The sequence below is a fragment of the Phalacrocorax aristotelis genome, chromosome 2 (assembly GCF_949628215.1).
Source record: "Phalacrocorax aristotelis chromosome 2, bGulAri2.1, whole genome shotgun sequence".
In the NCBI taxonomy this organism is placed as follows: Eukaryota; Metazoa; Chordata; class Aves; order Suliformes; family Phalacrocoracidae; genus Phalacrocorax; species Phalacrocorax aristotelis.
In genome coordinates, this window is record NC_134277.1 from 21,891,858 (window position 1) to 21,913,425 (window position 21,568).

General features: G+C 34.7%; 1 protein-coding gene across 1 annotated transcript in view; it reads right to left on the reverse strand.

Annotated features, from left to right (window-relative positions):
- Positions 1 to 21,568, reverse strand: part of MALRD1 (MAM and LDL receptor class A domain containing 1) — a 282,805-nt gene that overhangs the window by 42,661 nt on the left and 218,576 nt on the right. The window contains 3 exon segments of the mRNA XM_075082688.1: positions 6,587 to 6,653; positions 8,644 to 8,769; positions 13,846 to 14,118. Coding sequence (XP_074938789.1) covers positions 6,587 to 6,653; positions 8,644 to 8,769; positions 13,846 to 14,118 — 466 coding nt within the window.

A 21,568-nucleotide genomic window follows, 5' to 3' on the forward strand; every position in this document is an offset into this window, starting at 1 on the left:
CAGGTCATATGAAATATACCATGACCTGACAAGAAATCAGTAGTCTGGTTCTGCACAACAGCAGTCTTCTAGCATTATCTTTTGGATATCCTGAAGATAGATAAGGAGTCACCATGTGAGTGGACAAAATTCCACAGCCAGATTCAGTGGAAAACAAAATACCTCAGTATTAAGATCCAGCCTATTAAATGAAATATACAGTTTGGACAGAGAAGTAATAACATAGGTCCAGAGCTGGTACAGGGACCAGTAAAAGATAAATTACAAATTTCAGAAGTATTTTAGGTTCTTAAGGAAGGGCATTATGCCTAGATCGTGTATATGATGATTCTTGTATGCTAGCTGTCTTCCTAATGCAGAGAAAAAGAATTAAAACATTAATTAGTAATACTTGAATATAGAAAGTGCTACAAACCTCCAGGTGAGCTCAACTGACCAGTCCATATGACTGGAAAAAACAAACACAAAAGGTGTGAACACGACGAATTAATTTTAAATCAAAACCCTTGAGGAAAAAAAAATCACTATTCAATTGTTTTATAAAAAAGACTGGCATCAGCAAGCATGCGTGACATTTTATTGGGAGCCAGTTCTGTCTGGATTGCGTAGACTTTTGTTTATGTAGGTCTGATTACTGCTTTTTTAATGAAATGGAATCAAAAGGCTACTGAAGAGTTCAATGTCCTCCGATGCTTACTGTTCTCTCATCTCATACTTATTCTTAATGACATCATGTTTACCTCTTTTGGATAAGGCTATGATGTTAGAAACATGAAAAGCCTAAAAGCAAGAGGAATATTGTATCAGGAACAGGCACCTTGATTTTATGCAACTTTTCTGAATAAGAAAAGATAAACACTAAACCAAAATTAATATATGAAATAAAAACTTTAGGAAAAAGTTTTCTGCAAGCAAATCTTTAAGGGTACATTTCCATCAATACACTATGTATTTTCTTTCACACGAGCTGTTTCTCATTTATGCTGGAGAACAGAGATATTAACTTATCTTCCCATTTACAGTTTTGCCCAACTCAGGCAACCTTATTTTGTTATTTTATTTCCCCCAGCATCACTTCTGAGATGACCTTTGGGTAATGGAAATATATGAAAAAAACTTCTCGATGTTAGCTCTGTATGTTTAATATGTATGTCTCCATATAAGAATATGCCTTTGTCTTCATATCCCAGAAACCAAATCTTAGCATAATATTCTTTTGCAATGTCTTATGTTTTTGGCTACTCATCATGGCTTTTGTTTTTATTCATGGTTACATTCTTGTTCCATTCCTCCTCTACCTACAACTGCTTTTGCATGACTATCACTTTCTCGTGTAGATATATAGGCTTTATATAGCTTTATCAATTTACTTGTGTCACACTTGTTCAGTAAGTCTAAAAGAAAATTCTTAGGAAGGAAGTGACATCAGTACCAATTTGCTTTGCTTCAGCAGTTAATAATCTGCAGTGATTCAGAAACTGCTGTATCCGCAATTCTGCCTGTAACTAAGGTGGGAATCTCTGAGAGCAGCAAGACAAACAGCTGAAATGGAAACGGCTGTCTTCTCCCATTGTAAACTCTCTTTACTCATGAATTAGATAAGTCTATCTTGTCAGGCTCTAGGCTTTGTATTTCCATCAAATCACAGGCAAGATGCTTCCAAGCATTTTATTTTCTTAGGTAGGAATACTATTATCACACCATTTTCATGACACACTGTATGATATTAAAACAACACACCACACACACACCCCACCCCCCCTTTTAGTTTTTAAAGATAACTACCACCATCATTCCTCAAAAATCCAGTAAAACAGTACATGTAAGAGTGCATCCAAAGGCAAACATGTTTAGAAAAACAATCCCCCACATTCCTCACTGGAAAACATTGCCCAGAAAGGATGTGGAATTTCCATCCTTTAGCACATATGATACTTGACTGGAAAAGGTACTAAATGAGTCTACTGTGACATTATTTAAAGTTGCATGACACCTTGCAGGGCTTCTCCTCAAAAATGCGTTGTACTTAATAGAAGTTAGTATTTTGAAGACAAAATTAGATTGTGAGAAAATGTCTCAACTACCAAAATTATTTTTTTTTATTTTTCGGAATAGTATTTGTTATTGTACCAGTGGGGATAAAATATTATACTTGCATGTTAAAACTTAACATCTGTGGTTTTAATAATGAGCTTATTTTAAAAATGAGGAGAGAAGTAAAAAATAGAGGAGCAAATAGCCTGTAGCTTTTCTAAGGAGAAAAAGGAAAAATCCCCTTCTCTGAATGAATTATTACCCCAAAAAATAAATTCTTTTATAAAACATAAAAGGGAAAGTAATATTTTTCACATTTATCACATAAAGCAACCAAACAAAATAATTCAGTTCCTATACTTTGGGCCAAATCAACGTTTAGATACACAACTACAAATGTAACCTTAATTAATTGTATATGTATAATGACTCCTTGAAATTCTAATCTCCATAATTCAGTTAGCGAGATGGTACGTATTGAATGTAATTTAAAAACTGTTTAATGTATTTCTAATTTATAACATGATTCTTTAATTACAAGCCAGTGAATGTAATTACATTTTCTGCTTAAGGATAGAGACTTCTTACAGCTCGGACATTAATAAAAATACTTTCACCATACTCCTTCATATTAGTCAGTAACTGGTCTGAAATTTGATCTATTACATAGAAAGTGTTTGTATAAAATAAAATGAAAGACAAGCACCTTATTATGTTTATTATATGTGAGTTTTAACACATTTTGAATGTGAACATTCTGTATTAATCTTGTATAGCTGGTATGAGAGTTAAAATTATGTATTACCAGTCCAGTAATTTTTTTTTCTGTTTTCAGGGTTTTTTTCCAGCACTATTACAATTTTTGAAGCCTCACCCTTCCACTTCACTATGTCATGAGCACACTTTTCTGAGCTTGCCTGTTCTCATCAATATTCCTTTCCTGTTTCCAAAGGACTGTGGTCTCACTTTAAAAAAAACCTAAAACACAAAAAATCCCCACTGGACAAACAACTAGGGACAGTACACATGTAATCAAAGGAATAATTTTGAAATCAGACTACTGAAATTGCAAAAATTAAAAATTCTAGGTGTTATTGCTCAATTTATCAGGATTTGCATGTGCAGCCAGAGTAGCTGCTTGCTAGCACTAGCCACTTGGCTGCACATCTACTACAGAAGGGAACTTACTCAGGACACAGAGGAGTAACATTTTGCGAAATGAGAGTAGCCATAGCATTTCAGACTAAACCTTCATATAGTCTGGCAGCCAAAGAGGATAACTAAGAAGTAGTAAGAACAAGATAAACATATTTTATATGTGTCCCATGAACTCTCTTGACCAAAGAGGAGAAGCAAATGCAGACAGCTTTCAAACCTAACTCAGAAGTCAAATACCAGAGAGTATCAGGACAGCCATCAAGCTGTGTTGTATTCAAGGAGGAAGCTAACCATCACCTGCAAAGCATTGGTAGTCTTCATTTACTCGCAAACTCTTGCTGAGAACATCCACCACCATATCAATAGTCACATTGTCAAACACCATGTCCTCTCACTGCTGTCATTGCAATCATTATGCACAAGCTAAGAAAAGCTGTTTTCAGTAGCGTGAACAAAAATGACAGCACCCTGATATACCAGTCCTGTTACCCACTCCAGTATATTTTCAAACTTTATCTAGACTTGTATCCACTGCTATCTTTTCCACCTGGTCTACACATATCTATTCATAGAGCTCACCTTCTACCTTCTACTGATCCCTCTTAGTTACATGCTGTTGAAAGAAAGTGAAGTTGACATCATAAATGTTAATTCTATATATCTAAGCAAAAATAGAGCACACACATAAAAACTTACAGCATCAAAGAAACTTGAGAAGTACTAAATGTATAACCTCTACTATCAAATTTCAATGTCTTCAAATAGTTGTCTTCTTTTGCCCAAGTGGCTACTGCAAATTTCTTTGTTCCCATGCTGACACATTAAACTATATGGAGGAGTCTATACAGTTAAATAATTCAACCACATTGCATTAAAAACACAGATAAATTCAACCCTTATCACCAACAAAATTGTTTTCCAGAGTCTGGATTCTTTTCTATCGATATATTGCAAACTAAGGTAAGATGACCAACAATTTTGATTTTTATAGGAATGTGATGGAACCATGAATCAAATTAAGCTTTGAGACCTGCCTAGACTTTTTTTGTCAAACCAAAATTCTCAGAGAGGCCAAAAAGACTTTTAAACTCCAGACACAGGTATGGTTTTACAGAAACTATAACAGCAGCACCTCAAGCAGAGGAATATCAGAATCTATTGTGTAAGAAAAAATAACTTTTAGGATCACTGTAATCTCCACACAATTACCTCAGGGTATCTAGGAAGACTCTCTTTGTCTGCCACTCCTGTGACAGGGCAGTATCTGTACTCTGCTCTTTTCAGGTATCTCCTTGCTGTCCCACAGGTGTCCTGCATTCTTACACACTCTGCTTTTTCCCCTGACCTACCCTGCAGTCTAGAAAAGCAGTTGCTTTCAAGAGAAGAAGATAACCACACCAAAATAAATCATCCCTTTTTCAGGAAATTTAAGGTAAGAACTGAGAACAAACAGGCAAAAATATAGTGTCTTTTCCACATTAATTTCTAGGGTTTCTGTTTTTTTTTTTTTTCTATGAAATGAAAACTGGGTTACTTCTACATTTTTTCATCATTTAAGGTACATTTTTATTCTTTTGTTTCTTTTCATGATGTTGATGTGGGATTTCAAATGTCATGCAGAAGCTTATCTTAGAAAGGGCTAACTCCCCTGTTCTTATAGGTATGAGTTAATACCTTCAAAATATTATAAAGCCTTGAATGGTATTAATATTGGACTGCTGATCTGGCTATGCCTTTTCCTCTCCATTTGCTATTGTCCAGTCACATCCTTTAACAGCAGAGTTCTCAGAAAGCCTTCCACTATTGCAACGTGCGCTACTTTTCTAGTCTTGAATAGAAATTACATATTTCCCTAACACAAGCACATACAGCTCTTGGATTTATGTTAGCCCATCAGTTAGGTCATTTTCATTTCTGTGCCTTTGCTCCAATTATCTATGCATTTCATCAGAATTCAATATCATGTTTCTTACTGAATGCTGAGGGAAAGTATCCTATTTATTATTTTACTATTCCAACTATCTTTTATTTATGTGCATAAAGAACACTTGCTAATTTGGTTTCCTTTGATTTCCAAGTCCTACATTAATTTAATTTTTATAATTCTTTTGTACCCCTAAAATCTCAGTTACTCCCCCAGTGCCTTTTCCCTATAAGCAATTTTCTTGTTGTTCGATGGTTTGATCTACCAATTGTAAACTCCCCAGCTATTCCCAATCCCTTTATTTTCTGTTGGCTATCTATTTCACATTTCATTCAAGGTTGCACATTTCATCTGCAACCTTTCCCTGTGTTTTTAGTCCACTTTAATTCTGTGTCCCAAGAAGTTTTGAAACTGCCAGTTCAATGAAATTCCAATCTTCTTGCAGAGACCGTCCTCTATTCTACAGTGGAGGAGATTCTTTGGGAAATTTGAAGGTATTTAACAGTGTTTTCTGAGAGCTACATAACATACAGTACTCTATATGAAATTGTATTTCCTAAGTATGTTATTTATCACATTTCTTCAACCAGTAAAAGATAAACTTGTCTTGAAAGATACAAATTCTGTGATAACTGAAATTTTGTCAGCAGGCTTATTAAAGTGAGTTTCCTAGTGACTAGGAGACAAATCTTAATGTCTGGTCTTGACTAAGATAGATACCCTGATAAAACAGTCACTACTTTAGTAAGTTGGCAAACTCTTTGGCAAGATCCATTGAAGCCCATGAAGGACAAACATATGAAAATGTATAACATTGCTTTCTTTGCACTTTAAAAGTCTCCTGTAATTTCCCAGTGGGAAACAGAGTGATATCTTACGTAAATTAATCCCTTCAAATAGCCTGAGACACTTTCTAATGATCATACATTCCACATCAGAATTGTAGTTAGTCATTACTTGTTTTTCAGCATAGAGCATTTCTAGAAAAATGCAAGCATATATTTAACACTTTGTGCGGTGTAAGTGGAAAAACATTACTCTCTTTCTCCAAAGTTATGCAAAAAATAACATTATAATAGAAATACATCACAAGTTCAGGTAAAGATGAGAATATGGCCTGCTGTAAATCTCATCCGAGGTACAAAACACCTGCTGCATATAAAGCATCATCTTCCATGGAAGCATGTGTTGCTAAATATCGATGTGAAACATGAGACAGGTAATTTAAGGTTTCAGGCCAACAGGTTGTCCCATGTAAGGATAGATGAAAGTTACACAAAATTCTATCTGATAAATAATATTCTTCACAAATCTGTTTTAACTCAGCAACTGTAAATAAAAATACTGTAGACATACTGAGACTTCCAAAAATACACTTCTATTGAACGTCATTACAGTCCCTGGGGAACAAAACAGCTCTTTCAACAGCCCCTTTTCGCAAAGCACAGCTCAATCCCCAGTGAAACTTACTGGCAAAAAGGAATACCATATTTGATGATGCAGCTTCCTCCATTTTTGCAGTATCCTTCAGGACAAACTACAAACATAAAAATAAAAATTATAATTTAAATTACTACCTTTTGTTGCCATACTTGTCATTGCCTGATTTTCAAAATGGCAGAAGATTCACACCTATCATTTTAGGTGCTTAGCACTTCCAAAACCTCTCCCTTTAGACCTTAACTTGGTGACACAAGAGTCAAGTCATAAATGCATTAAAGTCAGTGGGGTGCTCTTGAGATTCTAGAAATTCTTGTGCTTCACTTTAACAGTCTTATAATTTTTCTCAAGGCAGAATTTCTTTTGGAAATGGAGCTCCATTGAAATGGAGCTTCTGCCACTTACTCTATTTTCAAGCAAATAGGAATATATAAAATAAGAGCCAAAGAATTAAACATATTTAATTAGTACCTAAGTCTACTTTATTACTAATAGCTTAGATATAGGGGTGATGAACAGATGCTTGCTCCTGGTCACCAGCCTTCTAATTGAAGATGTCCAGAATTTTAATGCTTAGGATCATAATCTTATAAGAACTAGAGAAATCGGTCTTGAAAGGAGTAAAGATGTTTAAGTAGAGAGGGAAGTCAGTGATATACTGTCATCAACTTTTGACATCCCTTCATATGAATTTCCACATCATCAGGTTTTGTTTTACTGAAGTTTGGTTTTACAGTCCTACAGTAAGAAAAACTCAAAATAAGAAATGAATCCCTTCAGTCTTCTATAATAAGAAAATAAGTGATAGAATGCAAATTAGACTTAAAGAATTAGGTCAAATTCTTTAATTTTTGGGTATATGCCACATAAAATAATTTGCTGAGGCAAATAAACAGTGCTATTCAGTGTGGACACCTCCAGTTTTAAGAAGAAATTGTGTAAAGCAAATTACTTACTTGAAAGGCCTGCTTTCTGACAAAATAATGGAAGATTTGCAATTTACTATCATGCAAGTCTGCTAGCTTATGCCCTATAGTCTATATTGAACTAATTTCTGAATATACCCCATTTAATTTAAAATATTTCTTATAAATCAAATTTATTAAGTATGTATTCTCTCTGCATTTTAAAATTGGTAATTGTTTATGATAAAGCATGATTCCTTCTCACACACTAAATTAAAAAAACCCCATGTATAACAAACATATATAATCAACACAATACTTCTGGCAAGTTTTGTTCCCAGAGAAACCAGTGGATGCCTCATACTAGAGAAGTAAATATAAAACTTCTCATTTGTGAACAAACATTTACTATATTATAATGAATTATATTGTTATAATGTATACTATATGTTATGAACTTTATCACATAACCGACAATAAATTGTAAAAACAGAGAGTTAAATTCTCAGCTAATTAACTTCACCAAAGTCAGGGGAGTACAGTTAACATAAGCCCACAGTTCATAACTGACTTGGAGAACAACTGCAGTAATTTCATATCACAGAACGAGATATTTAGAATCTGAATTTAATTATTTATAATGTATGTTCTTGTTAGGTTTTATTAATAAAAGTCTGATTCAGATTGGATATATATTGCTATCCTGTTCTTACCTTTCTCCTGCATTCCCTATTGCAAAACAAACCAGAACATTGTGGAAAATGCACTGTGTTAAAACAAACGCTATACGTATCGTTTTTTTCTTTTTCTTTTTTATTTTCCAACTTGGATTTATGTTACAGTTTAAAAAAAAAAAGCCTACTAACTCAGAAATGCCGAGCTCACTTAAGTAGGTTATTCAATTGGCTAAAAGCACAGAAGTATACTACAGAGGTTTGTAGTTTTTTTAAAAAACAATGTGTTTATACCTTAAGAAACAACCCTTATGCAGGCATTAACTAAGGATGTTATTTTCCATCTTTTTCTCACTATTTTCCTATTTCATCAGGAAAATTCACGCCTGATATAATCAGTTTAGGTTTCAAAGAAGGTATTCAGTCTAGCTTGAGGACTTCGTAAAGATTCAGTAGGAAATGGCTACTTTTTTTATTTCAAATTATATTTTTATGCAAAACTAAGTACCTGAACAGCTGGACTCATCAGGGCTGAAATCAATGCAGTCTGCAATGCCATCACAACGCTGGGAGATTGCTATACATTGATTAGTTGACGCACATAACAAAGAACCATTGAAACAATCTGTAATGGCTGGAACAAAAAGTAATGTGACAGTTATTATCAGCTTGTAATTATTTTCTCACTGTTGAAAAACTACCAGAAAACTTGATTTGTACTATAGTATCTAAACTTGGGCCTGTGTGGCCTCTACAAGCTTCCATCTTCAAAGGCATAAAACTTTACTATTAAGTAGATAAATAAATAAATAAACACAGAGCACAGATGCTACAGAAGCTGGATTTTCCATATTATATTTGTGAAGAAGAGGTGGGCAGATTTGCTTAACACATTGACAGGGTAAGCTGCAAACCTGTAAAAAGGTATCATGAAACATAATCCACTTTCATTCATAACCTAGTTTTAAAGTGGTGGAATTAATTTTTAAGTACAAACCAAAAATTTGACATTATATAATTTCCTGATATTACAAGAAACCAAATACTGAGAGTTAACATACAAAAAGTAGATAAATACTGTACTGAAAAATCTAAACTTGCACCTTTTTTGTTCTTGGGCATTCAGTTATATTTTCTGTTTGTTTGGAAGAATTATGAGGGGGAAATCTTGCTGGAATCACATAAGCCTTCAGGTACTGAATTATTCCTGAGTCACTGAGCTACAGGATGTACCTGATGGTGCTGCAGACTCCTGGAGAGTGTAACACCATTTTGTCATTTTATCTCACAGAATGTTCTCTTATGCTGCCTTAAACTATTGGTTTTTAAGGTTTTTATTTAGGTAATTTAAGCTGAACTCTGTAACCATGACACTAATGCAAATCAGAGGGAACTCTTCTGACTCCATCAGAGTTAGGTATATTCACATTAGCTTGTGAGTTTAGAGCAAAGGAATGTATCTAGGAATATCAAAAATACCCTGCTGCCACATCTAAATTTCATAATACTTTCCTGCTCCTGGGTTCAAAAGCCAGTGTACACAGCAATAAGCTTCCCAGGCTAGATGGCCAGTCTCCTGGAGGATATATTGGTTCCAACCTTAGATATAATTTAAATCACTGGCCTATATAGACTGCAAGAGTGTGCTAAATTTAAAATACTGTGATTAAATTTAGGCCACAATAATGGAGGCAAATCTTGCCAGTTTTGATCTTGCCAGTCAACTCTTGCCAGTTTTGATATTCTTTCAGAACTATGAAATTACTCATGTGAGTAAGGGTTTGTGCGATCAAACCTTTTAATTACATGCACTGATGATTGTCTAAAGTCTGCAGAAAAAAGCTGTAGAAGAATACTAGCAACTATGAAGAGGAGCTTGCTTTTGTTTCCAATTTCAATTCATCTTTATGAGAACTGGTTGATTTTAAACCATCACTATCCTGTTCTGCACATGTGTTTATATCAAAGTCTCTTCAGTTGACTGGAGAAGTCTTGATATTGAAGAGGGAATTTGCTGGTAGTGACAGCAGGATAAAAACAATAACAAGAAGAACAAAACATTTCCTTTTCTGCTCTCCATTCTCTTGACCACTTTGTCTGGTGGAACAGGTTGTGGCAGACTGGAAAAACCCAGGAGATTACAGCATCACTCCACATTTGTAGCATATCTTGCCATCTATCTCTTATGATTGTCAGCTTTCCAGAAAGTAACTAACAGTCCCATGCCCTCTGCTATATTTTCCTGCCCAAATAATAATCTCATACTTATTTTGTGTATAGTCAGATCCAAATCCTGGACACCATTTGCAATTTGGTGGATGATGTCCCAATGGTCTTTGAATCAGTTTTACAAGTGATCATTTGCACAAAAATACCCAGTCTGTAAATATAATTACGTGTTCAGACTTCAGCGGAAACAAGTTGGAAATTTGACATAAAACATACTCTTCTTATGTGCTTTAGACCTTGTTTTGCCTGCACATGTATTTTGAGGCCACTGTAAACTATGTGGATATAGAGTACTGCTTACCGTTTGTCATATGTATTATGACTAATATAGAGATTCTGTTCCTGAGCTCTAACTTGCATTGAGGGTTGTGGTAAGAAAAGAAAGTGTCTTTTAACCCTTTATTATTTCCCCTAGTCCTGGACTGTCTGCTGGACTCATACCCAATGATAAAACAGAACTGCCAATTATTTTTGGTCCATTTATATCTGTTGATCATCAAGGTGGTTTTGACATACATTGCACAAATCCAACATTTAAGACAGAAAGGACGATGACACTAAGTTATTGCTGCCAAGGTAAAGAATATTAAGAGCACATTTACAAAATAATGTTAGTTCTCTTATTGCATTGAAACTACAATTAATATTGCTTACTGTTAACACAGTTACAAGTAGCTTCAGATTTCTGCAACTAGTTATTCTTTACTTTCAAAGGAGACCTTCAAGTAGTTTTTGGGTAAAGATATTAAATAGAAGCATTACCAACAGTGAACATATGAAAGTGAAAATACCAGCTTTCTGCCTATATTTCATTTTTCAAGTCCAAATCTCTAGAAATTATAACAATATCACAGCCCCTTTGAAAGTATACTATTTTTGATATTTACTAGGTATTTAAAATTTACCAGGACTACAACAGAAACATTTTGGTGCACTGCAGAGAACTGAGATAATTTTTTTTATTCTTTGCTGTTAGCACTTCAGGCAGATGGTGTTGGGGCATACAATGCATATTCCCCATCGGTTCTAATATGTTTATTTTGCACCCTTACCATTGAATTCAGGCAATTTAAAAATAAGACAAACATTAAATGGGTGAGATAAGGTACTTTTCGCTAAAATTGACAGCTAGAAGAGGGCTGACCAAGTAGAACATCTGTAACTGGAAAACAGTTCCAAGATTTTCTTGTTAAGAGCACCAAGTAATAAAATCCAACACATTAGTAGGTATAAAACAGTATTAACATAATACTGTACAACCTAAGTGCTGAGTGAACTGTACGGGAAATTCTGTCTGCATAAATCTCTAAGTCATGCAGAAAAGCATTTCTGTGGTAGAAATTGTGGTTGTAGTAGAGGTCTGACTAATGCTTTTTTTTTTGTTTATTTTTCTTTATTCTGGCCTTCCTTTGGGTTTTATACTTAATTTCAGCAAGATGCATTTTGGCAACTGGTCTTCATCCCAGAACACTTTCTCTGATTAATTCCTTAATTCAAAAGCCAGAACATTTCTGATCATCTATTGTTACAGTTAATGAAGGAAATTGTTAAAGGACATGGCACACACGAAATAGAAGGTGCCAGTAATTCCTAAACATAAATTTTCTAAAATCAACAGGAAGATTTGATCTGCACCAAGGGAAAAAAAACCAACCCACAAAACTTTGCTACTTAATTCCTTCTCTGTGTTCATAACTATTTACAAAAAATGTTCAATTTCAATATAAAATCTGTAAAAAAACTTCAATCCCAGTCTGTGTTATTATTACAGTACACATAGGCTGGAGTCACTAACACAACAATCAATTTTCTAGATTACACAAATATTTAAATAAAATAAAATTTGTGAGATATTTACTTTTCCCTCTCTGAATTTTCTTTGTTGACAAACTTACATGGCATTTCGCATGTTAAAAGTAGTCAGCTAGAGATGAAAAGCTGCACTCTCATGGCATATACATATCAATGGGCAAATGAACTATGACAGTAATCAGCTTTTCACTGATTCCATTCCAAACTACTACTAACCACTTACTTTTTGCTTTGCCCTGCAACCAGTATCCTCTTCAGAGAAGAAACACAAGTTGCTGCTTCTGTATTCCTGTGCTATACTATGTTTATAAAGTCAAAATTGAATTTTGGAGTAACAATGTGATTATGGATTTGGCTAAGTTTCCACCCAACTCAGAATCCCAAGGTATATACTATCTATGTAAATTTTTGTTCTTTGAATAGGCCAGAACTTAATTTCACCTAATTCCCTGGGCATTGCTTAGAAGTCAAAGGCACTGAAACAATATCTCAGTTCTTTGGTGTAAGGTGATACTTGTGGAAATTTTGTAGCCTTAGGATTTTGAGATTTTAGAAGAACACTGTGGTGTGGGGTTGGGATATACATGTAGTAGGATACAGCAGAGAGGTCTCTAATAGAGGACAAATTGAGGAGGAGCCAGGACTGATTGAAGATTAATGAAAAAAAGTTTATTTGAACTTAGGAGCATCTAGAATTTAAGGTAAGAGATATCCCCAAAATCATGCCTTTTGCAACAAAATCACAAAGCCCGCTTCTAAACAAAAATGCCTAGAAAGTCATGCAGAGATAGTCTGCAAAGTCCATGCCAGTTTTACACAGTCTTTTGTTAAAAGAAATGGCATGTGTGTGGCCTGCATGTATATTCATTAGTTTTGATACAAATTATTAAAGAACTTGAATTTCTAGCCCACTGGAAACTGATATTTTACTAGTTGTTTTGGTTATGGAAAGGATGGAAAAGAAAATATTAAAAAACATTTGCAGAATGAAAATTTAGGAAGAAATGTTTTAATACGTAAAAAGCCTCTTTTTCTTACCATGTAGCTAATTGTTTTGACCTTCCTGGAATGAAACATTTGGTCTCAGTTCCTCTGCCAATAACGAAATATTTTGAAATGGGCAGACACTAACTTTTGTGTCTATCTATCTGAAACGTCATGGTATCTTATTGAAGTTATGGAGCTCAAAACCTGTTCTCCTTGCATTATGCTTGTGAGCCGTTTTCTTTGATCAGGGCAGACATTGCTGCTACTGAATGAACAGACTTGATTTCAAAATCCTTGAAAGGTCAGGATTGCCTTGAATATTACTGAATTACAGAACTGCAAATTATCTGTCATACTGTAATCAGAGATGAGGCAATACAAATTTAGTTGATTGATCTATGGAAAAAGTGGAAATGCTTCCAGTTATTAACAGAAATACAATACAAATGATTTTAAGCATTTATCAAGGTTCATAGTCAGGGAATAGGAATGCATAAGCAGAATTATTTACAAATGTAGAGTGTCTTTCCAGGTAACACACTATACATGACACAAATAATATTTTTCTTGATGAGGGAATAGTGAATTTTATGCTACACTTCATTCTGTTGCTTTTTTTCACATCACTATTTTAGGAAAGTAAGTTCGCATGGCCTTAACTATAGCAATGAGAGTAACTTACGGCAGCCAACTTCATCTTCATTAAGGTAGCAGTCTGGCACACCATCGCATTTCAGGAGGGATGGGATACAGCCTTTGGAAGGACACAGGAACTCTGTTTGCTTGCAGGAACCCAGAGAGGTGTTAGGCACCTCTGTGGGACAGTTCATTTCATCACTTCCATCCGTGCAGTCTTCAGCCCCATTGCATTTTGCAGTGACGGACAAACACTGCTGCACATATGCACATGTGAACTGGTTGCTGCTGCAAGTTGGAGGGTGTGGATCAGCTGATCCTACAAGAAAAAAAAAAGAATATTTATTGACTCTTCTTTCAGTAGTCATCTATACTGCTTTTGAGATGTACATAGGGACTGCTGGGAAGGCAGCTGATTTTGATTACTAAGCTCTAAAAAGACCCCTAAACCCTTGTATAAAACTACAGCTCCTAATTACAGAAAATACAGTTAAAACATTTTGCCTCATTTTCAGCATTTATTTTGATCCCATTGTTCCTTGTGCCATGTATGTATAGAAGGGTTAATACCAAAGTATTAATAAAACTTATTTTTCAGGAAAGGGTTAAAAAATATTCTCGACAGCCCTCAAGTTACAATCTTCCTCTACTTGTGTATTGAATCGGTGAACAAAAATCAAAGAAAGACGATGTAAGTCTGTATCTATAAGAAACTCATTTCATGGAAAGCTATTATCTGTGGTAAGGTCTGAACCCTCAGCAGAGTAAGAGAAAGGCTTTCATAAAGTAGCAACAAAGATTTTTACTGACATAATTTATTATCACTCTGATTCTGCAGCTTAGTTTGATGCTATAGAGAATTAAATCAAAGAAAATCCTAGATAAAATTTTCCGGGGTACAAATGAAAAGAAAAAAAAAAGCATTTTTAAATTTTAGACTTTAACTAGTCCATGTAGCTATCAAGAAATATCCCATGCTTACTCACATTGCTGGAAAAATACTGGAAAAAACTTTCTATGATCACTTATACAAATAAATTTGTCTCCGACACTTAAGTCCTTCTTTCCTCCCATGAAAATCATTGCAACTGAATTTTACCAGCAGAAGAATCAGAACTATTTGTGGAATCTGAATTCTAAGAAGCTGGCTGTGCTAACGCTGTGTTCTTTACACCAACAGTGTCTCCCATGGGAGTGATGTGATGGATTCCTGTAATTTCTGTTTCATGTGCAGAGAAAGAGAAAAATCTCCAGAATTTAACTCTATGTATTTAATTTTTTCTAGGTAGAGTTGCAGCAGGTGAGTGAAGAAAATAATATTATGGTAGAGACAAGGAAAAACAAATTAATGTCACCACCTCTGTAAAAGACAGAAGTTTTGCTATTGACTTGGGCTGAAGCAGAGCAGATCACGTGAAAAAGTTCATGGGAGGGTTTTGGCTCATCTTTTGAAATGGTGCAAGCATTGTTCTCTGACTGCAGAAGTCAAATGTTATTGTTGCATTAAGGCATGACATGCGGTAAGGGAAAACAGGGATTATGGCATTATTTTACTACTTTTAATCCACTGGGCATAGCAGTATGTTTGTGCATTCTGTGATACCGGGCTGGGGTGCTACAGCAGGAGAACTTTGCTGAAACATGCCCAGTTTCTAAAATACCTGTGTCATGAATAACAGTAGCTTTTTGTACAAAAAAAAAAGAACAGCTAATGCATTCAGATAAACAGAATACTAGTATTATTTTATGATCTGGTTACTTGCAAAACAGTGACAAGGAAAAACAGCTCAAACTGCTAACACTGACCTTCGCTAGCTTAGCAATTTCTGATTTTCATGTGACTTCATGTCAGAAAATCATAATTGAAAAGCTTCACACAATAGAATATTCCTGACATCACTTCAGACTCCTAGTGTTAAATCCTGTCATTCTACTAGAAAAATGTATTTCATACACTGGACATAATCTAAACATAAAAAAGGATTTATTTTTACACAGTGAAAATAATAATCTACTGATCTGTTGGCTTGTTTGTATTCAGAATTACATCATGAATACCTCAAAGATGCGTACTTTTAAATGGGATTGAAAAGATTACATTTTCATGATATACGTTTTATAAATGTGTTAGTCTGAAAAAATTATTTTCATTTATACCACTTCAAAAGGCTTATGAAAGTTGTCTTTAGATGGTTGATTACAGACATTTATATCACATAGTGATTTTATTTTTGGACAAATTAAAAGTATTTTAGATTTTGCATTTTTTTCTACTTCGTTAGTTAACTAGTTCTACTAGTTAGTTAACTAGTTAGTTCTACTAGTTAGTTAACTAGTAGAACATAAAGATGTTAGAACTGAGTTTATCATGAAGACATTGTATCCAAAGCCATGATTCTGCTGAGATACTAATGAAATGTATGGAAAGTCACTGGGAGAACATACTTCTCTCTCTATTGATACAAAACTGGTACTGTTAAAAACAGAGCAAATCCTACGCAATGGATTTTTTAAAAAATGAATTATAATTTTAGTTTGCACTTGCTCTGAAAAAAAAGGTGCGAATATGCTAGATAGCATTTCTTTTCCTCCTGTTACTTCTGACCCTTTTTCTCAGAGTGCCTAGGGGGCATTTAGGCAGTGAAAATTACTTAAGCTGCAGTCAGTTCCACTTAAGCATGTGCTTTTGTTGTTGCTTGTCTAGTTTTAGATTTTCTGTGTTTGTCCTGATACAGTGAAAATTAACCCTGTGCATTTCCAACATATTTGACTGTACAATGGTTACTTGTTTAAGGAGCAGGGAAGATTGCATTTATAGTACATTTGTGAGCACTTTTGGCCCTGTTTAATTCCTGGTACTTGTCCTATTCATGATATATTTGTTAATAGGTTTCTACCCAACCTTTTTCAGAAAAAAGAAAATTTGAAATCCACTCTTAAATTCATTAATGCTTGAATGTGTTGCTTGTCATGGATCTGGCCTTGAGCATTAAACTGTCTTTGGGCTTTTGTGGCACTGATCAGTTTAGCCTTATTGTCCCAATCATATAAAGTGCTTATGCGTGTAAAGGTTCTCATACTACATTCAGTAGTTAGGCAAATGTTGGAATGCTTTATTGAATGGGGGATTATTATTATTTTAATAATAATAATAATAAACAATATTAATAATTTTCTATCATGATTCCCTATTGTTAGAAAATAAGGTGTAGAAAGAAGTTCTTCCTGACTTGCATGTCAATTATTTTAGAGTGTGCAATATTCATTGAGAGCAGTGAAGATGTCTCCAATTCATTCTAAAGGTTAAGTTAGGGGTAAGGTTAACCAGGGGTCTTGCTGAGGTCTGTTTTATGTTTTCAGTATCTTACTAAAAATCCAAAGTTATACCCTAAAATCAGCAAAATCACTATAGATCATAAAAATAAATGAGAATATACCTCAAAGACCATAAGAATATCAGTCTGCTTATTAACTTGCATTATGTATTAATTAGTTCACATCTGTTTGGTTTCAGATGCAGTAGGAGAATTGTGCTCTGGATGACATTATATAAAACATTATGATTGACGTGATCTACCAAAACTGTATTCCCAAGTTCAATCTATTTTCTTTACATAAAGTAGGTTATAGATTCTTTTCTTAACTATGGATTAAATGTGCCTGGTAAAGTTTCTGAAAATTTATAAAACATTAATTTATATATACCTAACATTTAAAGCTAAGTAATTAGGAATATGCAAATCCAGAAAATTGTTAAGTAATTCCATCTGTAAAATCTCAAGCAACATATTAATGCAAAACTAATTGCTTGCATACAAAGCTACTATCTATCTATGTAATTATTTATATTAAGCTCATCATTGCAGTATCTGCTACTGACATGTTTCATTTTAAAGAGTGGCAATATTCATTCTCTTTCCTTACCACTGGGAAGAATTGAACTAAAATGTTAACAGTGCAATGTGGTCTGCAGTGAAAGATGAGCTGACACTAATGAGAGACTCATCACAAATACCCTCCATTGTGCTGGGTTACACAGCGATATACACACCTGGCTCAGCTGTAGAAACAAACTTTAAACTTATGCATATGCATGAATCTTATACCCGCTCTTGTAGATATATATGAAGGTTATGTAAACAGGAGAAGCTGAAGTGTGTTCTTTCAATGCAAATTGAACTATCCATCTGTGGCCCACAGGCCATTTCAGTCATTTAAAATCGTTAGATTCAATAATTGCCTAATACTGACATGCCAAAAAAATGTTTCCCTCACCTTTTTCCAAATGCAGAAAAGATGTTCCCAGCTCACCACTCATCTCCTGAGTGTTGTGTTGCTCCCATTTTCCAACCACATTCAGGAGTGGAGGAGATATTGTACAGGTTATTTTTTTTAGAAAGGAGTATCTATTTGAAGCTGTTTAAGGATTTTGAGATAAATCTACTGAAAATGATGTGTTCTAAGTAACGCAGGATAAAAGCTTAGCTTTCTGTATCTGGGCTGCATGAACACTGAAAAGCTGGACTGGATATCCTCAGGAATACATTCAGTACTTGCACACAGATGAAAGGCAAACAAGTCAAAAACAATTTCAGAGAAAATAACCTTTGCTCTGTGGAACACCAAGTTTAGATTTAGATCTGCATGGCAAACAGCAGCAATTGTTTGTGTTCCATTATAGCTAAAGGAATCATGTTTTTTTAAGTAGCAAGCTAAGGACATGTCCTTATTTATTTTACTTTCCATCCAGCATTTTACTTTACACTTATTTTTATCTTGCTTGGGGCAAATAACCAAAATTAAAGAAAGGGTTTAAAAATGTGCGTGAAACATCTACTTGTACATCATAAAAAAGATATTTTAATTAGGTCCTAAAAATGATATTTTAATTAGGTCCTAAATCCTTTGTGAAACCTACTTATGCAGCTGTGCTTGGTGAGTTATGTCCTAAGGACCAAGAATTACTCCCCTATAAGTACCCTCACACTTTGAAGAGAAATTAGATAGTTGAGATAGATATAAAAAAGAAAAAAAATAAGACCAGTATTTAAAGCAAACCAAATCTGGTATGTGCTGCTTCATGAACTACCATAACTACAGCTGAATATACTTGCATTTCATTTTTGTCAGATAAAATGGATGCTTTTAGATACATTTTTATTTCAATGTGCTAACCATCAAAATATCTGTTACACTAAATAGAGCTCATGAGCTGATGATTTGCGAGTAAGGAGCCATTACAGTATGAAAAGTGTTAAGTCAGTAAGTGCTTATTGTCAAGGACATAACTACCTATTTGTGGGATGGGGATTTGTTAAAGGCTTGCTGTGGTTCAATGAACATTTTTTGTACACATATGCTTTGTTGCACTACTGTCTTGTCATCCATGGAGTGTACCAGTCCTGTTTCCTGACTGTATGCTGAACTTCACAGGTCAGCACTGTAAACATTTTGCCTATGAATCACAGGGATTCAGTCACAAGAAACCACAGAACTGCTATTACCCAAACGCTAATATAAAACACAAGTTTGTATTAGACAGTCATTAGCACAGCCAGAAACACACAAACATGTTTAATTTGAATGAAACAACACCTCCACGCTAGCCATATCTTTTCTGCCTTTCTTGTTCAGATATTAGATCTCCAGTGCAAAGTAGGTCTCCATTTATATTTATATATGGCCCATAACAGTGAATTCTAATTAAGACTAGTAGACATTGTCATTAAAGTCAACACTAGGAAGCATGAAGTAAAGTTACCACGTCCTATTATGCAGCATTAACTCAGTTAGAGCTTGCTCTAAAGCCCATTTAGGTAAATGGGAAAACTCATTGATTTTAATGGGCCTTGCATCAGACCCTTGAAAACTAACAACCTGTCTGATATATTTGCATAAGTAATTTGCCTACTAAATCTAATAAAAACAGTGGACCTATAACTGTAGCTAAAAGAGGCCAAAAATAATCCCCTCCAACAGTTTTCATTAGACAAGAGTATAAATTAATTGCAGGTCCAATCCAATGTATTAATTAAGTTGAAATAAATGGCAGGCCTCACTTTCACTTCAGTAAACATTGGATCAGGGCATGAAATCAGCCCATTCAGGGTGTCTGCAAGGAAATAACCTTGTTAAAAAAAATTAACCAGACCGAAGTTGTTGAAATACTTCAACTATCTGTCTGTGAGTCTTTATCCGTGTCAGTAAAGCTTCTGCTACAAAATAAAATGTTAATTTCAAAACTTGTAAAAAGGCAAAAAAAGGGGAGATTTAATCTGATCAATTGAATCTTTAAATCTCTTCCCCTCGTGAGAACACAGAAGTATGGGGCAGGGTGCTGAAAAGGATCCCAGAGGCCCTGTCACAAAGCCAGAATAAACAAAAGCAGAACTTGGCCCAATGACTTCAGTGTTTTATATGTCTGCGCAGAATTGTGCAGAATTTCTTTTAAGTGATCACAGTTTGCTAACGTACAAACATAATGGAAAACAGACAGGCTTACTGCCAGTAAAATCAAGCTAGGATTTATAGTTTCCACTCAGAGAACTACCACTTCTGCCTCAAAAACACGGACTACCTGTGACAGAAATATGGCAATATTTGTCATACTTCTGCTAAGAAAAGTCCAGGAATTGCTGGCGATGCCGGATATAGTGATGGAATCATGTATTTGTTTATTCATTAGGAGCAATGAAGAACTGGAGAAGCTGTGAAGCTTTAGTTTCCAGCAAAATGAGGTCGTCCGGACTACAGGACAGGTTTAGAGTGGAGAAAAGGGCAGTTTCTTGGAATCAGCACATTTTCATAGGTGGGGTGGGAGCACAACACTATGCTAAATCTTTTCTTTCTCAGCTTCTAAAGAAAGATAGCTTCTACAGGTACAAATTTACCATCAGCTGAGAAGACCCCTGAAGAAAACTATAGTAAGCTCCATACAGTTTCTGAGATAAATCTAAGCTTGTGAATTAGTCTTATTAAGGAGACATATAAGTTTTACATAATGAAGAATCTGAGAATTTTCTCCTAATATAGTATCATGAAAATATCGCATTCCAAAAATGACTTCTTTCTATCCCTCCAAGGAAATATGTTGATCTTTATGAACAAACTTAGCAAGGCAAAAATACCATCTCTGTGATTTGAAGCTTGCTTGGGTTTTTCTGGTGTAAACAGATGGGTTTTGAAATGAAATGAAAGTATTTTAATACACTATTAACAAATCCAAAGATTTTTAATTTCCCAAAAGACATCTAGCTTAAATCAGAAGATTTCAGTATTCTGTACAGGTATAAGAAGGCAGAGAGAAACTGAAAGATTTGGACCAAGGTATTATATTTACTTATTTAAATATGTATGACATAATTTCATTCAGGTCTTGCCACTAATTATGCTAGTTTATATAGACTAACTATCTTACCCTAAATTTATTCCTAATTTCCTTCCCTGTGAAATCCACAAAAAAACCTGTGACTTCACTGCCAGCTAGGTCTGTGCACTGGAAGGTACTGAAACAGGCTGAAGAATCTCTTTAAGTTACTATGACCTGGATCATAATTTTTACTCTTCAAGAATGCAGAAATGCCCTATCTCTGCCAAGCAATGAGGCTCTAAACCATATTCTGGTTGGTTTCAGGGAGAAACTAATTAACTAAAGAATCTATTCACAGTATCTCCAGTATCCACAGTCCTCTATCACTACTAATCTTGCTTTTCTCTTCCCCTCCTTTGCTTTTACAGGCAGCCTCCCCCAGCAGCTCCCCCTGAATCAC